General features: G+C 43.3%; 2 protein-coding genes across 6 annotated transcripts in view; both read left to right on the plus strand.

Moving 5' to 3' along the window:
- The window catches only part of Tbc1d12 (TBC1D12: TBC1 domain family, member 12), an 83092-nt gene extending 78900 nt beyond the window's left edge, over positions 1-4192 (plus strand). For 2 of the 4 annotated variants that reach the window (NM_145952.4, NM_001362424.1), the window contains 2 exons: positions 1134-1392; positions 2393-4192. In NM_145952.4, coding sequence (NP_666064.3) covers positions 1134-1392; positions 2393-2461 — 328 coding nt within the window. In that variant the 3' untranslated portion in view covers positions 2462-4192. The remainder of the gene's footprint in view (positions 1-1133; positions 1393-2392) is intronic. The other 2 variants (XM_006526847.2, XM_011247213.3) reach the window with 1 other exon arrangement.
- Positions 4193-14783: 10591 nt separating this feature from the next.
- Positions 14784-19368, plus strand: part of Hells (helicase, lymphoid specific) — a 40209-nt gene continuing 35624 nt past the window's right edge. The window contains exons 1-2 of one of the 2 annotated variants that reach the window (XM_006526699.4): positions 14784-15740; positions 15913-16034. In XM_006526699.4, coding sequence (XP_006526762.1) covers positions 15930-16034 — 105 coding nt within the window. In that variant the 5' untranslated portion in view covers positions 14784-15740; positions 15913-15929. The remainder of the gene's footprint in view (positions 15741-15912; positions 16035-19368) is intronic. The other variant, NM_008234.3, reaches the window with a different exon arrangement.

The raw sequence follows: 19368 nt of genomic DNA on the forward strand, positions 1-19368 counted from the left end.
GGATTAACTTATTTAATGCCTAGCATATACTAATATCTTAGAAAAAAGTAGTTGCCATTTATTCGTAACACAGCAAAGCTATATTATATGGTAGTATTTCTTTAATCAGAGATGTTTTTCAAAGCTTTATCAAAAGTTCTCAATTAGAAATGATTCCCTATTTAGATGCTAATATATATTTTCTTATTTCCTATATGTTCTGTTCTAATTCTGAGGATTTGTGTAGTAAGCAACAGCCAGTTGACTTTAGTATCATTGGTGAATTTTGATAAGAAGTGGAGAATTTGGGGCTGGAGAGATAGCTCAGTTGTTAACAGCACTGGCTGAAGCTGGGTTCAACTTCCAGCACCCTCAAAGTGGCTCGCTCACAACTGTAACTCCAATCCCAGGGAATTATTGGATGCCCTCTTCTGGTCTCCTCAGGTACTACATGCACAGGCACATCCAGGCAGACACATGATATTTAAAAAACAAAATTTTTTTAGTAGTTGTAAAGTTTTAATAAATTTTGAGTTAGGGCTTCTAGTTCAGCCTGGCCTTAAACTTCGTATGTAGCTGAGGATAGCGACACAATTCTGAACTTCACAGTCTGTCTCCCAAGCACTAGCGTCTCAGGCATGTGCTACCATATGCAGTTTACCCAGTTTATGCTGAGAGTAATACCCAGGTATCTTGCATGATGGGCAGTGCTCTCCCTCTGAACTCAGACTGGCTGTATGTTTTGATGGAAAAAATGAATAAGCAAATAATGACCCTGATCAAATATGATATCTTCCTAGTCATTTGGGCCTTTTCCTTTATCTTCCCTTCAGCAAGAGTAAATATTGTGCGCAGTCTCACATTAAAAAATTATACATTCAGACTCAAGCATTCTGGTTTCGGAGCCCCATGGCTCTAACCATTACACTATTTTACCCCCTCATTCCCACACCCCAGTTTATTCCAGACTATCTCCATGTAAGGTTCTAAATTTACTTAATGTCATTACTTACTGCTTAATTTATCACTATTCAAGTTTTGGGAAAAAAGTCTCAATGTATTTGTCCTCTTATCCCTGTATACTTCTTTTTCCCTCCTGATGCTTAATGAGTAAAGGAGTCCATGCTGAGTAACTGTTTTTTCCTTAACTCTAGGATCTTCACATTGTACAGCAAATCACTGCCACTTGATCTGGCTTGTCGAGTCTGGGATGTGTTTTGTAGAGATGGGGAGGAATTTTTATTTAGGACTGGATTAGGGATCCTCCGGCTATATGAAGATATACTCCTACAGATGGACTTTATTCATATAGCACAATTTCTTACCAAATTGCCAGAAGATATAACATCAGAAAAGCTTTTCAGCTGCATCGCAGCCATTCAGATGCAGAATAGCACCAAGAAATGGACTCAGGTAGAGTGACTTTATTTATTTTTAACTCTTAATTATCTGTGTTAAAATTATCTGTGGACTTTTGTAGAGCAGTTATCTGTATCACAAATGTTAGTAAAACTAAAAATAAATTTGGTTTTGAAATGGGATAATTTAAAATGGATTTCTCTCTTCTATGTACCTAAACTTATATCTTTACTTTACAAAGTTCTGCAGTATTGTAGTGAATTGACACCTACAGTAGTCAGCCTTCACCCGAGCAGACATGGGTGACTTTGAGATTTCAAGCAGGCACATGTTATAGTAAACACCTGCTGTGAGATGTCGAGGTGGGTCAAGGGCAAAGGTGCCTGTTGCCATGGGTGACAACAAGGATGAGATTATTCTCTGGGTGCCACACAACGGAAGGAGAGCACTGACCTCACACATGCACCATGCACAGGCATGCTGACACACACACACAAACCCAGGCAAGCAAGCACACAAACGTTAAAAACAAGAGGCCAACACCAAAAAGCCCTAGCTGCTGTGTACTAAAAACTTACAACGGAAAGAACCTAATGTATGATCCTGGCCTCTTGTTGTTTTGAGTCAGGGTCTCCTTTAACGGAGGCTTGACTTGATCTTATTGTGTAGCTGTAAGGATGACCTTTGTCTTAGTCAGTGCACTGTGCTGTGAGAGACACCGTGGCCACAGCACTTCATTGTGTCCTTGCTTACTTTGGTCCGTGATGTTGACGGTGGGGAGCATGGCAGCATTCAGTCAAAATAAAAAACCAGGTGATCTGGAGTCTGGGATGGGGGCCTGTGCCTGTAATCTCAGCAGTGAGGTGGCAGCAAACTCAGCCGTTCAGTCTCCTCTGCTGAGCAACAAGTTCAGTGCCAGTGTGGGCCATGTAGACCCTGTCCAGAGACCTTTAAAAAAGGTGGTCTGAGGACTTGAGGATGCTGGTATTTCAGAAAAGCTTTCTGTGTTTATGCCTCTGGTTATTTACATCTCTTTGTTTCATGCTATTTGCAGGTCTTTGCATCTGTAGCAAAGGACATTAAAGAAGGGGACAAGAACACCAGCCCTGCTCTGAAGAGCTAACCTTTGAGTTAGTGACAAACTGAAATGCAAAAGGTAGTTTTCGGGGAAAGTTTTCTCTTTCCTATGTAGATACCGTGAAGAAATGTCGGAGAGAAGAATCGGGACCTGGAAAAACTTCTGGGTTTAAATTCCACGGCTGAAGTAAATGAAACGCGTAATTTATTGACAGTATTAATAAAAAAGTACCTGTGGAGAGCCATTTTTCAGAGGAAAAGGCTTAGTTGGCTATTACATACTCCATAATTTGGAGTGAATACTTTAATGCAATAATTTTTTTTAAAAAAAATAGCTTCACAGAAACTTCAATTTTTATGTCGTTTCTTTTTTAACAATTAACTACAAATGCACTTCTGGAGTCAGAATAGGATTGCTAAATCCTACTTTAGTCTCCAAAAATGATAGAACACATGTATTATCTCCAGTTCTGAGCTTGGGAAGATATTCTAGACCAGTAGTAAGCAACTGAGTCGTAAGTTCCGTCCGCCACTGGAGCTCTTGCCTGCCTTGCTCGCAGGCCAGGGAGGTCCGCATCCTCGAGAACTGGAACACTGGTGGACATGATTGCCTGTTTTGCTTATGGAGTTTCCCACAGTGTTGTGTCCCCTTGGTTTTTGAAGAGAAATCTTTCTCTAAGTAATTTCTATCACAAAAGAATTTTCGCCTTATTGTTTCTTGTCTGCAAATTGTTATGTAGTAACTTAACATTAAAAAAACTAGGTAACTGGTAGAAAGGAAGATCTTTTTGCACTTTAGAGGACTGAAGACTTGACTTTGAGAATAAGAATAAGAAAGCAATGAATTCTAAGAGTTCGAGATAACACACTACTTACAAGACTTGAATTTTTTAGTTAAAATCCATGTTCTATCTATAGAAACAAATTTTATTAATTTCAGTTTGAAATTTAAAACTTTATATAGCTAAGTCTAAGACTTGTGAAACTCTATGCATATTTTTTTCTAATTGATGGGAATAATAGTAAAAGTAATTTTACCTTTTTTCTTAGTCTAATGGCATCTCAGATAAACTATTAATCATTGGTAAATTGACATTAAATTTATTACTCTTAATTTCTTAACCTAACCTAAATCATTTGAGTATTATGGTTAATATCAGTATAAAATACTATTTGGTTATTGATTAGATTTATACTGTTCTGATGTTGCAATTTGGTTTGAAACAACATAGAAGCACACATTTCTGTTAGTAGTGGACATACATATATATAGTCTTTAGACTAACAAGCCAGAGATTCTTCCTTATTGGATAATAAACTGCCTTAGGAGTATGGGACCAGAGGAAGTGCATATATTTTTACCCTATGGGTTGATCATTCTAGCCTCAGGAACCCTGTAGAATTAACTCCTGTCATAGGGGCTAGCTCAGTGAAACTGGTAGTATAATAAAACAGTGAGGGAGTTTCTAGAGTCTTAATAGGTTCTAGCATGAGGACTATCCCTTAATATTGGTGTCTCTCATAAAAGGCACATAACCTCCGGGAGTAATCTCATTGAATTTATATTACTTGGCCTAGATTTAATCTTATTTTCATGTATTAGTTTGCTAAGGTGGTCCTACACTCTGCATTTCTTTCCCTTATTTTTTTTATTGTACAGTTTCTTTACCTACCAAGTATAAATGTGTATATAAAATGTAAATACAAGAAATTCACTAAAATCCACTAGTAACAATTACTATGAAAAATAAAACTTGTACACAGAATTATGAGAAAATGAGTCTTCATTACTTTGGTGCCTTCAGGTTTAGTCAACATCTAGAAAAAAAGGAATAACTTTTTTTGTGGGGGTGCTCAGATTTCTCCTCTAAGGAATCTATGAGATAGTCAGTGCTTTGAGCCTTTCAGAGCAGCTGACATACTATACTGTTGTATGTTCATTCCCTTTGGGTCACGTAAATAGGCAATAATGTGATTAGTCATGTGACCCCACACAGCATCCATCCATCCATCCATCCATCCATCCATCCATCCATCCATCCATCAATCTGCGACAAGGTATCTATGTATCCCTGGCTGGGCTGACCTAGAACTCACTATGTATACCACTCTGGCCCCCAACTCAAAGAGATTAAGGATGTGTGCCACATCTAGCTGACAGAAATATATTGGGGGTGGCACTGGTGCTCTTAACCATCTCTCTAGCCTCTATGTGTGTTTTCTTATGTTGATCTTTTTTGTTGCAGCTGCAACTTGAATTAAGAATGGAGATAAAGGGCACCCTTACCTCATTCCTGGTATTAGAGGAAATGCTTTCATGCTTTCCCTATATATCAGTATTATCAGTCATCACGATCTGGCTTTGAGTTGGCTTGTATTTGAAGAATTTTTTGTGTGTGTACATGTATGTTTTTATGTATACAAGTTCACTGCAAATTCAAGGCCAACCTGGTCTATATGATGTCTTCCAGGCCAGCCAGGACTATATACTAAACTCTGTTTCAACAAACAAGTATTTCAAAAATACTTTTCTATTCCTGTGACAAAACACCACAATCAAAGCAAATGATAAAAGAATGCATTTAATTTGGGACTTATTGTTCAGAGAGTGAGTCCATGAACATGACAGGGAGCTTGGCAGTAGGCAGGCCAGCATGATGCTGGAGAAGTATATTAGTCAGGATTCTCTAGAGTTACAGAGCTCATGGAATGTCTCTGTATATTTAAAGGAATTTATTGGAATGACTTATAGTCTGCAGTCCAACTAATCCAATAGTGGGCAGCTGTGAGTGGGAAGTCCAACAGTCTAGTAGTTGCTCAGTCCCATGAGGCTAGGTGTTTCCGCTTGTCTTCTGTATAAGCTGGAATCCTGAAGAAGGTTCCAATAGATGTGCTGGCAAGTAAGTGCAAGCAGGCAAAGAAGAATGAAACCTTCCTTTTTCCAGTGTCCTTATGTAGGCCTCCAACAGAAGATATGGCCCAGATTAAACGTGTGTACTACCATGCCTGGGTTTGGAACTTTCTTTTCCCCAGGATGACTTTAAACTCAGAGATCTGCTTGCCTCTGTCTCCTAGGATTAAAGGCATGTACTACCTTTTCTGGGCCTAAGCTTTTCATGGCCACCATTCCTCAAGATCTGGATCAAAAGCATGTGTCATCTCATGTCAAGGTCTGAGTCAAAAGCCTGTGTCTTGAGACTGGAAGCAGCCTCAAGATCTAGATCACAGGTTTGCTCTCCACTTCTGGATTGTAGTTCATTACAGATATAGTCAAGTTGACAACCAGAAATAGCCACCACAAGCAGTACATTAGAGCTTACCTACATCTTGTCTCCAACCATGAGACAGACGGCTGGGGAGGAAGTAAGGGATCAAGAGAAAGGAATGGATGGATGGATGGATAGATAGATAGATAGATAGATAGATAGATAGATAGATAGATAGATGATAGAGCAAGCTAGGTAGCTAACAGCTAACTGGGAATAGCATGCATAGGGTTTTGAAGCCTCAAAGACTGCCTGACACACCTCCTTTAACAAAATCACACCTCCTAATCCTTCCCAAACAGTCCAAATATGGGGACCACGTATGCAAATATAAGGGTCTATGGGACAGTTTTCATTCAGTCTGTCTTCAGATAACAATACAGCTCATTTTGATTCCTTTTTCCAACACAATTGTCATTTCTTCTTCTTCTTCTTTTTTTTTTTTTTTTTTTGAAACTAGTGGCAGGGGTAGAGACAAGCAACCATCCTTGAGAAATCACGATTCCACAGTGTACTGGTTAGATTAAACTGTCAACACAACCTAGAATCACCCGGAAAAAACTTCAGTTCAGAATTGTCTAGGTCAGATTGGCCAGTGGGCATGTTTGTAGGGGATTCTCTTGTTTATTAATGTAGAAAGACCCAGCCTATTTATTATGAGTGGTATTGTTCCCTAGGCAGAAGCTTGTACCTATATAAAACAGGAGAAAGCTAGATGAGAACCAGCAAGCAAATGAAGATGGATGGATGGATGGATGGATGGATGGGTAGGTATATGATTTTTTTTTTCTGTTTCTTTGCTCTGGTCTGTGCATATATGACTAGGATAGACACTTTAGTCCCAGCTCAGTCAGTCAACAGGGTCGTGAGGGAGGGAGGATTAAAGAATAACAATTAAACAACATTATGACATGACTTTACCCAGTGCTGAAGTGGGCTTATTTTTTTCCAGTCTGCTTTTATACCATTCCAGGTACATAAAAAATTGGGTCAGTTCTAGGTCAAAGACAAAGTAGTCAAGGAACAAGCAAGGCATAAACAAAGTCCAGTGATCACTGTGTCTAGGGGGTTATCAGGATGCCCAAGACACAAGGAATACAATGCATTCCTTGGCTGTATTCATCCTGAGCCTCGTCTTAGCCCAATGTCAAACTCTTTTTTTGAGCCTACTCCTTCGTCCTGGCTCAATGTAAATATTCTTGCCAATAGCCTTGAGGCAGCATCAAAGGCTCTCCACAAGTCCCTGCCTTGGCTTCCCCCAAAATAAGGGGGTATAACCTAGATTTGTAACCCAAATAAACCCTCTTCTCTCCTAAGTTGCTTTTGGTCTGGGTTATTTTTCATAGCAACAAACGAGCTAGGACACAATTTGGTTCTGAGAGTGGTGTCACTTGATGGACCTGGCCATGTGAATTTTATGCCTTGGTCTTGGAGACGGAATATAAAAGCATTTGGAGCTTTGGACTAGAGAAACTGTTGAGTGCTGGAGGCAGACTCTGATTCGCTGTTCTTGTGAGAGTTTGAAAGATATTAATGCCAGAAGAAATGTGGATTATAGCAGCCTGGGCTCATGAAGTTTCAGTAGGGAGCAAGAACTTTATCAGGAATTGGGCCAGGGGCCAGTCATGTGATATTTTGCTTTATTTAATTATTGATTATTTGATCCTGCTAGGGCTGTGGTTGTAAGAGACCAGCACCACTGTAGTATACCCTCTGTGCTTCGTTGGGGCAGTAGGGTTGTATTTCTTCAGGGTCAGGAAATATAACCCAAGGGAGACAGGCTGCGGAGATGTATCTTAGCAGAACTTGGCAATGTAAGAGTTGAAGCCATGAAAAGGTCATGGTGGGCAACTAAGGCTTGGCACCTTGTGGCCAGAGTCTCTACAAAGAGAGTCTGAGAGAGGCCACTGGTAAAAGTGAAGCCTCAGTTGCACTAGAGAACCCTGGATATTGGAGATGCCAGGACTGTGAGACGTCTGCCAGGGAAAGCTACAGACAGAGAATGGAGCCAGCTTAATCTTAAGAGAGAAGCTAAGGGCTGGTGAGATGGCTCAGTGGGTAAGAGCACCCGACTCCTCTTCCGAAGGTCCAGAGTTCAAATCCCAGCAACCACATGGTGGCTCACAACCATCCGTAACGAGATCTGACTCCCTCTTCTGGAGTGTCTGATGACAGCTACAATGTACTTACATTAAATAAATAAATCTTTAAAAAAAAAAAAGAGAGAGAAGCTAATTTGAGAACCAGTCTTTATGTTTTTGCTGCTCTATACACGTTTGTGTGAGTCATCTGCATTATGTGTGCTTGATGACAGAGGGAGGTACACGGGCAGGGAATGTGATAGGATGAATGCTTGTCCCTGATTGGACCTGACGGGAAATGCAGTGAGTTGTGGGTTTTTGACTTTTTAAACCCCTGAAAAACAAAAACAAAAACGCGAATTGTGGCCATTTTGGGGGGGGGGGATCCAATGAAAGACACGGGCAGAGTCCATCAGCCTGGCTAGTATTTAAAGTTTGCTTCAATTCTGGCCCAAAGATGGTGGTGGTGGTCTTACTCTCAACCAGCGGGATTAACACTTGGTGTGCTGTGATGGCAGAGCTGGAGAGGTGGGTCTGCCTAAGCCCTTGGAAACTTAGCAGGTACCTGGAGTAAGCCCCAGACGTTAGACATTGGCCTATAGGATTTGGTGTTTACACTGCTGGGGTTGGGTTTTTGTTTTTGTTTTTCGAGACAGGGTTGCTCTGTGTAGCCCTGGCTGTCCTGGAACTCACTTTGTAGACCAGGCTGGCCTTGAACTCAGAAATCCGCCTGCCTCTGCCTCCCGAGTGCTGGGATTAAAGGCGTGCACCACCATGCCCGGCGACTATGGGACTTTTAATGTTGGATTATGTTTTATTTTATATTAATCTCAGGCTTTGGGAGCAAACATGAGGGTTATGAATTAAAGTGACATATTTCAGTCAGCTAGTGGATGGAGCACGGGGCCCCTGATGGAGGAGCTAGAGAGAGTACCCAAGGAGCTGAAGGGGTCTGCAACATTATAGGAGGAACAACAATATGAACTAACTAGCACCCCCAGAGCTCGTGTCTCTAGCTGCATAGGTAGCAGAAGATGGCCTAATTGGCCATCATTAGGAAGAGAGGACCCTTGGTCTTGCAAACTTTATACGCCCCAGGGGATCACCAGGGCCAAGAAGTGGGAGTGGGTGGGTAGGGGAGCAGGGCGGGGAAGGGTATAGGGGACTTTTGGGATAGCATTTGAAATGTAAATGAAGAAAATATCTAATTAAAACATTCGATAAAAATAAAGTGATGTGTTTTAGATCAGATGTAGGTTGTGGTTTTGGGAGTAGCTCACTCAAGTCTTATCACAAAGTCAGTTTTCCCCACTATGTCTCCGGTTTATCCTGCATATTGATCGAAAGGTTAGGGGCTTCAGAACACTGGATGGAGCTGGGGCATGGTGGTGCACGCTTTTAATCCTAGCACTTGGGAGGCAGAGGCAGAGGGAGGCAGGAGGAGGCAGGAGAGGCTGGTGAATTTCTGAATTCAAGGCTAGCCTGATCTACAGAGTGAGTTCCAGGACAGCCAGGGCTATACAGAGAAACCCTGTCTTGAAAGAACACTGGATGGTCATTCCTTATCTTTGTATTCTCTTATGAGCTAGTAGCATTCCTTCCAATCCAGGAATGAGATGTGTTGTTTTTGTCTTTCCTCGGTCACCGTTTGTACTTTGTGGGAGTTTATGTGACATCTCTACCCTGTTGAGTTGTACAGAACAAGTGCCTCTTCCCCTCCCCTCCCCTCCCCTCCCCTCCCCTCCCCTCCCCTCCCTCCCCTCCCTCCCTCCCTCCCTCCCTCCCTCCCTCCCTCCCTCCCTCCCTCCCTCCCTCCCTCTCCCCCCCCCCCTCTCTCTCTCCAGGGTCTCATGTAGTTGAGGCCTAAGTACTTGAACATCTTGAACCTTGTGACCCACCTAACTGCCTTCCAGGTGCTGGAATTACGGGTATGTGGTAATTCACTTTGGTTTTAGATGCTCCCATAATTTCCACAGTAAAAGGGCAAGAGCTGTAGGAGTGAGCAGACAGGAAAAAACACGAGTTTAGCCATCAGTGGAATGGCAGGAGAAAAGCAAAATGGTAACAGAGGCTCTCAAATGCTTCCATACAAATGCTTCAATTCATATTTGAAGCAAGTAAGAGGGCCTCCAGCGCCAGCCAAGACCATCAGCCATAGCAAAGGAAAAGTTTGGGCAGCAGGAATAACTCATTAGTACTATACAAAGAGGCAACGTGGACAGTTAGGCACAAAGGGCCTCCACTGGTGTCTGGTACGTTGCCTGATTCCTCGGTAGATCACTACACTGACATAAAACACAGCTTTCACCTCAAGGCTTAAAAAAAAAAAGGTTTATTCTGAATCTTATATGAGTGACTATGGCCCAGGAACAGATTCAAGTTCCCCCATGAAAGTTAGGTACATAAGCATTCTGAAGAAAGGAGAGTCATAAATCAAGGCTTTTGCCAAAGATTAGTGAGAACGTCAGGCAAGTAGATTACAGCAAAATAGGGAATGTTGTGGCAATCATGATAGCCCATGGCATGAGAGAATAAAGAGCAGACAGTGTGAACAGCAGCAGAACAGGCAAAATAAGAGGAAGAAGGGGAGAGAGAAGACAGAAGAAAAACTGAGATATAGAGATAGATAGAAGTTGCCCCACATCCCTCAGAAGGAATGGGGTCCTTTGGAGCAGTTTAGAGAAGTTACCTGGGCCGGGGTTGGAGGTGCATGCTCTAACCACAGAGCCTGGGACAAGTGACATGCATATCTCATGAGTTGGTGACAGCCTGGTCTCTACAGCAAATCCCAGACCAGCCAGGGATACACAATAAGAAGGGTATGCGTGTCTGGCCATGCTCCCTGCGCCATTTGACAGTAGGGTCTTATTTGAGCAGATTTTAGTGAGCAAATCTTAAAATTCCATTTGTCCTCTCTGAGATTGGCAACTTGGTGTTGTGTCATCAGGAGTTAGTCTTTAACTGAATAAGGCCTCACAATTCTGGGCCAGGTTACAGTGTCCCTGCTAGAAAGTGGGAATTTTGCTTATGTTTGACCTTTTGTCCCCCTTTCTCTTTTTGTATCTCTAATAGAGAAATATTTCCTATAAGTTTTAAAAGATATTTTTTTAAAAGTTTTTATTTTTAAAGGTAAGAATTCTACATTGTAGCTCAGACTGCTTCCAAACTCTTATCTTCCTTGCCTCCAGCTCTAGCGTGCTGGCTAGGCATGCATCACCACACCTGTCTGTCTTGATATCTTTTATGACAGGGGCCTCACCTAGGTCAGGCTGCTCTCAGATTTTCTGTGTAGACTGTTTCTATGTGGCTGATGAGGCTGGCCGTGAATGCTGCATGTCTGCACTTCATTGCTATGGGTCACCACACTGGGAGACCTGGTGTAGATTTTGATGCAAGCAGAGGACATTCTTTGCTTTTAGGTTGGGGGAAGCTATGATCTGCTTAGAACACATCCCAAAGGTTTTACCTGATAGAAGGAGCTTAGATGGAGATGGTACAATTGGCTGTCAAGGAGACGAAAGACAGACAGTAACTCTGGCTCTGCGTCTGCATCTTTCTTTCCATTTCACTGTTTGTTTGTATTTCCATTTGTTCTTGCCAGTGGTGTGTGTGTGTGTGTGTGTGTGTGTGTGTGTGTGTGTGTGTGTGTATGGTTATAACTTGTCTAGTTAGGCAGATCGCTCCAGGATCCAGTTTCCACCTTCTGTGGTTGGAATTAATTGCACATGGGCCACTATCCTCATGTAACATTTTTACATGGGTTCTGGGGATCTGAGTTTCTGTGTTGATGCTTGCTTAGCAAGCACCTTAACCACTGGTCCATCTCCCTAGATCCTTTTGTATAGTTAATACATTAGCTAATCAGCCTCTCAGACTCTTCCCACAGGTGAGTGGGCTTTTTTCCCCCTGGAACTTCAGTTCCCTTGTGCAATGAGATCACTGAGATATAGCAGTAAGTTATGCAACACAGAGGGAGGTAGGCAACTCGTTATATTAGTAAGTACTTTAGTGTGTATTGAGTGTGACAACTAGATTGCTGAAGAATCAGTAGGAGATACCAGTTTTGTTTTGTTTTAAACAGATTTTAAACATTTTATTTATGAGTACACGTTAGCTGTCTTCAGACACACCAAAAGAGGGCATTGGATGCCATTACAGATGGTTGTGAGTCACTATGTAGTTGCTGGGAATTGAACTCAGGACCTCTGGAAGAGCAGTGAGTGCTGTTAATCCCTGAGCCATCTCTCCAGCCCAGAGATGCCAGTTTTGAAATGCTAGTGTAGATACTTGTTTCTATGTGTAGTAGGCCTTTGTTTTATACAAGGGGTCACTCTAGCCAGCAAGCATAGGGGATAGTTTAGCACCTTGAGATTTTTATTCGGTTTGAGCTATAAACTCATGCTCCTTTTTTAATAATGCATTTGACAGCTTGAGACCCTTACCTGGACATATTATACACATATACATACACCTTTCTGAAAAATGCATCTAGGTACCTGTTAGCAACTTAGGGGACCTACTCCATGTGCACACACCCCACTTCAAACAAGAAAAGTGGTCTCTTCTTCCACTAACGACTATCTATTTGAACATGTTCCCAGTGTATCTAGATAGGAAGGAAGGAGAACTTATTTGTCTAGTTGATTTTTGGGGGGAGGGGATCAGTAATAAGGCAACCCGTGTCCTCAAACTTTAAAAAGAAGATCCTATCGTCTGTCGTCTGTCTGTACGCAATTGGGTGTGCCTATGATTAAAGTCAGATGCACTAGGGATAGGACATGCTCAGTAAGAAAGGCCTATATTACTTAAGGGTGTTAATCAAAGGAAAGGAAACACCCAAACTGCATCCCTCAGCAACCAAACTCCTCAAACCCCATAGAAGGAAGCCCTAAGCAATGCTCAGGATGCTTGGGTACCCTCCCTCATGTGGCCCACTGCCTATCTTGGTAATTCTTTCTTTCTGTTCTATACTAGACTTTGAGTAAAGTCTCCTTGCTACATTACAAGGTTTATTTCAGTTCTGTGAGTAAAAGGTCAAAACGCTGGCAGCAGCTAGGCCAGACTCTAACTGCCAGTAACACTTACTGAGCCTTTTCTGGCCCTGAACTCCTTCATGTTAACCAGGCTGGCCTCAAGGTTTACAGGGGTCCTCCTGTCTCTGGTTCCAGGAAGTTGGGGTTTCAGGTATGAACCACTTTGTACCTTAGACGGATTTGAAAAATGCTTTGTGGCCCAGGCTAACCTCAAATGTATAGCAGTGCTCTTACCTCAGGTTCCTCTGAGTGCTGTAACTACTGGTCTGTACCACCCAGCCTAGTTAAGTGTAATGTAAATAGTTCCTTTTACTGTTGTTCTGCTTCTTAGAGACAGTTTCACTAAGCATTCCTGGGTGTCCTGGAACTAGTAGACCAGGTCGGCTTCGAACACTTGCGGCGATCCACTTGCCTTAGCCTCTAGAGCACCAGAATCAAAGGTGTGTGCCACAAAGCCTGGCTAAGTGTAAGTCATTCTAAAATGAGATACAGAGGGGGGAGCCGGGCGTGGGAGGCAGAGGCAGGCGGATTTCTGAGTTGGAGGCCAACATGGTAGAAGGAGCTTAGAAAAAAAAAAAGAAAAAAAGAAATAAAGGGGAGAACTGATGTTGCCCAAAAGTTAATTCTTCCACTTCCTCCCCCAGCTACTGCTGGCCTCCTCTTCCAGTAGAGATTTAAATAATAATGAAAGACTTCAGTGGACATTTAGGAACCCTGGAGAACGGAATGTTAATCCTAGATTCCTGGAGGTAGGCTTCCGGGATTTCTATCCGGAAGAGAAAATAAGGCAGTGAAAATGGTAATTCATATACTAGATTTGAATTTTTTTTTTTTTTTTTTTTTGGGTTTTCGAGACAGGATTTCTCTGTGTAGCCCTGGCTGTCCTGGAACTCACTCTGTAGACCAGGCTGGCCTCGAACTCAGAAATCTGCCTGCCTCTGCCTCCCAAGTGCTGGGATTAAAGTTGAGCGCCACCACCGCCCGGCTCAGAGATGGAGTTATAGGCACAGGCACATGCACATGCTCGGAACCAAACTCAGGTGGTGTGCAGGAGCCGTAAGTGCTTCCAGTGGCTGTAGTTTCTGCCTAGGTTACTCTTACCCTGGGCTGATTGGCTTTTTGACATTTCTTTGCTTGTCATTTTCCTCAACCCCCAGGTATCCAATTACCTAGTCTTAAAGATCTGCCAGTTCTCCCATTACTCTATTCTGTTTCCGGTTCTGGAGTTTAAGAGACCTATGCATAAGGATTTAGAAGTTCTGGTTCATTGCTGTATATTTTCTGTTGTTCTGGAGGCATTTACACAGAGGCCTTGAAAGCAGAGAGCTGGTGCTTTTCTTAGCCATTGCTAGTATTTAGTCTACACAGCAGCCAAGATGAGTCAGGAAATTAATGTAGCAATGTAGCAGATGTCTGTTCTGTGAGAACCAAATGAATTTGCACTGTGCTCCAACTCTTGTTCTGGACAAATCAACCTGCTCTTCCTAAAGACCTAGAAGGGAAGCCGACCATCAAGGCATGGTTGCATACATTGGCACGTGGGAGGCAGAGGCAGGTGGGGCTCTATGAGTTCAAGGGTGGCATAATCTACATAGCAAGTTCTAGACCAGGGGGGGAGGAGCGCAGCATAGTGAGACCCTGTCGCAAATAAAATCTTATTTTTTAAAATAGAGGATCCCCCCGAAGGTGGTTATGGTAAAGCCATGTCTTTTTCTCTTAAATTTTTCTTTACATTTTTATTTAGTGTGCATATTTAGAGGTGTGTGGGTAGGCTTACAAATGCGACTTGGTACTCATAGAGATTAACGGACAATTTGCAGGACTTTTCTTCTCCGTGCGTAAAGCATTGCAGAAAAGGAATTGAAACCTAAGCAAAACGGCCACGAGAAAAACCCTTCAGCACCCACTCTTATTAGCGGTCTATTTGTTTTCTGAAAAAAAAAAAATTTTTTTTTTTTTTTAAAGATTCATGTACTCCAGGGCTCCAGGGTGTCTGTAAACCAAGGATCACTGACCTTCCAAAAGTCCTAATCCTGTGCCTGGACCTCCACTGCGCGAGATGACAAGGGAGCCTTTCCCTGTGGGCAGGCATTACACCAACTCCGCTACACCTACAGACCTTGTTCTCTCCTCCGTTCCTCTCAGTCAGTTTATCACTCGCTATTTTATCCTAAATACTTTTTCCCCCCTGAACTAGCTATAATCTTAATTTCTCATCTTTCTTCTTACTCACAAACCACTCCTCAGAGTTATTTGGAAAGGAAGTTTACGAAAAACCGCGAACTACAACTGGTCAGGGTCCAGCGAGCTTGGCCGTTTTTGACACCCTAACATCGACCTTCACCTACCGAAAGGACAGGTATTGGGGGCGTTCAAACAATCCAGTGTGTGAAGAGGTCTTGCACCCGCCGAACAACTCGGGACCATCATTAAATAAGAAAGGGGCGATCGGGGCCACTACGGTCTGCGGCGCCTCTGTGACCACGGGCGACATTCAAGGCTGGAGCTAGCTACACCCCCTTTGCCTGGGTCCAGGTAAAGGCTTAACGCATCCCTCCTGGGGAGAGGCGGAAAGCAAAGCCAAGCGCGTCCAAATCTCGTGAGCCGAGGTCTGCAGCGGGCGGGGAGCCCGAAGTCTCGCGAGACCACCGGGTTTTCCCGCGAAAGAGAAGCGCGCGAATTTCTTGCGCCGCGGGGCGAGCGAGCCGGCGGGGTGTGAGGATTTAGCTCGCGGCGTTTGAGGCGACTGGGTCCCCGGCCGGTGTCCAGCCGTGCCTGCGGAGCCGCCCGCGAGCAGCAGCGGTGAGCCGGCGGCGTGAAGGCTGCACCCCGGGGAGGGAGCTCGCCGGGGTCCGGGCTGAGGAGGGGAAAAGGCGTGAGGAGCCGCCGGCGGCGACCTGGTCTGCTTGGTGGCACGGAAGCGTTCCCCCACGTCTCCCTTACAGGTCTCCTCACGAGCTGGGTCCCGGCCGACCGGCTTTGCCACCCAGACGCTGTCCGTGGCTTTGGCCGGCGATGCAGACGGCCAGGGAGGGGGAAGGCCGTGGCTTCCCGAAGTTGGAACTCGGGGGTTGTAACTTGAATCCCGTTCTGAAAGCCCCCGCCGTGCTCCCTTAGGGTCCTTGGCTCCAGAGATGGCCGAACAAACGGAGCCTGCGGTGATTACTCCAGCCATGCTGGAGGAGGAGGAACAGCTCGAGGCTGCGGGACTTGAGAAAGAGCGGAAGATGTTAGAAGAGGTAATGTAAAGTCCACGGCCGGCGGTTCTCCCCGGCTCCCCACCCCCACCCCCGGCCTGCCTCCCCGCCTGCCTCCCCCACTTGCTTCTCCTTGAACTTCCAAGCAGCCCTGGCCACTTGGCTTCTCCGTACTTGTAAAGTGGAAATCTTGGCGTGGGCTTTGAATGATAGATAGGTTTCTGAAGTGTGGTCTGGGCGGGGTAGGTTGCAACTTATCTTTGAGTGGACGTTTCAGATTGCTTTTTTGACTACTAAGATTCAGTCAAGAGTCACTGGTAAGTGTTTGCTTGCTTTTGCCATCTTTATTGGCTTTTAAAATATGTTCTCTCACTGTATGCCTAATGGCCAACATTATTAATCTTTAATGCCCCGAGTCATAATGTATGTATTAGTAGACAGAGGTGGTAGACGTTGACATTAATCAACGGTTGGGCTGTAAGCCGGGTCTACTGATAATTCCCTTCCCCTCTATTTTTCTGTTGGGTTTGTTTTTGAGACAGTATTATGCTGGCCTTCATATCCTAGGGTCCCCCTGCCTAGCTTCCCAGTGCTGGCTGGGATTACTGGAGTGTGCATATCATTCCCTTCTCCTAAGGATTTCTTAGCAATTTATTACTGTTTGCTGCCTAAGTAATCAATTTGTTTTAGTTTTCTACAAGTAAGGTTCTTTAGCTAAAATTGAGGTGTATGTTTTCATGGTAAGTTACAGTATTTGTACATTTCTTTAAAAAACAGAATCTTTTAAAACGTAGTGAAAGCAGCTTTTAACATTTGGCAAGTTTAGTTCTTGATTAGTACTATGAAGTGCCACCACCCTGCTGCTTAGTTGTTGCATATGCAAGAAAAGGTGATATAATCATGGGAAGTTCTTAACTCCATCTTAGTTTTTTTTTTTCCTTGCATTTATTTCATTCTGTCAATAGAGTATGAACACTCTTTGGGATTTTTAATCTTCAATTTTGTAGCCCATGCTGGGCTGGAACTCACAGTAGGTCTCCTTTTCTGAAGTGTGTGTGTGAGTGTGAGATGTCCATTTGAGTTTGGAGTAGCTGCAGGTGAGTTTGGAGCTAGACTAAGCAGGTTGTGAGCCGTCTGACATAGCAGGACCGCTGGGAAACAAACCTGGTACCTCTGCAAGAGCAGTTGTGCTTTACCAGCTGAGCCAGTTGGTCATAAAGTAAATGTGCCAGAGTCCAGCTTCAGCAGGGTTCAGGTCCCAAAGAGGTGTAGAGTCAGCAAGGGAAGGAGACTGACACTATCTAAAGACAAATCAGGCAAGATCGCAGGTTTATTGAAGGCTTTGCACCTTTTATACTCTATGTTTGCATATATGGTAGCTGAATCACAGGTAATGCTGAAAGTGGACTTAGTAGATGTATGATCTTCTCACAGAATACATTCAGTTCAACTTACTTTGAACTATCTAACCATAAATAGAAACCCACTTAGTTTAGGAAATAATCCATCCTGAAACAAGTGATCAGTCATATAGTTCACGGTATGTATTTTGTATGTCAGTGTTCTTCAGTATTTATTTGTGTTCGTGGTGCACATGGAGGATGGACAGAATTTGATGTTATCACACTAGTTGTTTTGTAACTTTTCTTCCCTCTGAATAGGGATGGGGGCATAGTACATAGTTCTAGTTAGCCTCAAACTATTGGATCTACCATTGTTAAATCTTAATGATGGTTTATTAAGAGTAGGGTCACACTAGGCCCCGTGCCTATAATCCCAGCACTTGGGATGTGGCAGCTTGAGGATCAGATGTTCAAGTCATCCCTACATGGGTCACCCTCAGCTGTGTATCTACATAGGAAGTTTGCGGGGAGCCTTAGCTATATGATAGCCTGTCATAAAAAAACAAAACAAAACAGTGGTGGTTGTACTTCACACCTTTAAATTAAGGACAACACTTGGGGAAACAGACTGGAGAATTGCTGCAAGTTTTAGACTACCGTAGGCTGTATAACAAAACCCTTTATCAAAAACAGTCACTGGGCTATAGAGGCATGCTATACAAGATTGGTTCTCAGTACTCACATGGTGGATTACAACCATCTATAACTCCAGTTCCTAGATGACCCGACATCTTCATCAGAACTCCATAGGTAGCAGGAACATGTGTGGTAATACACACATATACACACAGGCAAAACAGTCAAACACATAAAATAATTTTCCCTACCCCTAAAATCTTAAAATCATGCTAGATATGGTGGTGGTGCATGCATGCCTTTAATCTCAGCACTTGGGGTTTGTGTGGGGCAGAAGGCAGGTGTGAGTTAGAGGCCAGCCTAGTCTATGTAGCAAATTTCAGACAAGTCACAGAAAGATCTCAAAACAGAAGATAGAAAAGGTCAGGTTTTATTTCCAGTGTTTTATTTATTGAGTTCTCATCTACTTTATGAAGTAGATAGTTAATTACATTTTAAAAATTGTAGAGCTGAGGAGGTGGGTTAATGATTAAGTGTTAATTGCTCTTGCAAAGGTTCTGAGTTTGAGTCCAGAACCCATGTCAGGTGGCTCACAAATTTTCTAATTACAGCTCCAGAGGATCTGACATCTCTAGCATCCATGCGCACCTTCAGTCTTCTCAAAGACACAGCTTTAATTTCCAGCACCCACATCGTGGCTCACAATCCTCTGTAACTCCAGTTCCAGGGCATCCAATGCCCACGGGCCTCTGGATACCAGGCACACAAGTGGTTCACAGACATGATACATGTAGATAAAACGTCTACACACGTAAAGTTAAATTACTCAATGAGTAAATATAAAAGTAATATAAAAAGTAGAGGTTTGTAGTTCAAAAGTGTATGTGACATGAAAGCAATGTCTTGCTGGGGGTGGTGGCCCATGTGTAATCCCTGTGTCTGGGAGATAGATGCAGGAGAATCAATTCAAGGTCATCTTCTGTTAACATAGTCAGTTTGAGGTGAGCTTCAGCTCTTAAAAGAAAGCTAAAGCATGAAGGCAAAGCTCTGGGGAACACAAAATGCTGGCAAGGGATAATAAGCCATGAGCAGTACAATATGCATATAGAACTTTGAAAAGAGCTTTATACTGATCAGATCGCTCAGCTAGTAAATTGTTGGGTATACAAGACTGGCAACCTGAACTGGATCCCCAGGACCCATGTAAAGGTAAGAGAGAATTAACTTCAAAGTTTTCTTTTGCTCGTCACAAATGGGTATGCAGGCCTGCAAATGTCCATACATGTTGCCTGCATACAGACAGACAAATAAGAAAGAGGCTTATTTTGGTGTCACTGTTCTGATCCAAGTTTGAGGGGCTGAATTTGGTGATGACATTCTTGAAGGCTGAATCTCCA

The sequence above is a fragment of the Mus musculus genome, chromosome 19 (assembly GCF_000001635.26).
Source record: "Mus musculus strain C57BL/6J chromosome 19, GRCm38.p6 C57BL/6J".
NCBI classification, from domain to species: Eukaryota; Metazoa; Chordata; class Mammalia; order Rodentia; family Muridae; genus Mus; species Mus musculus.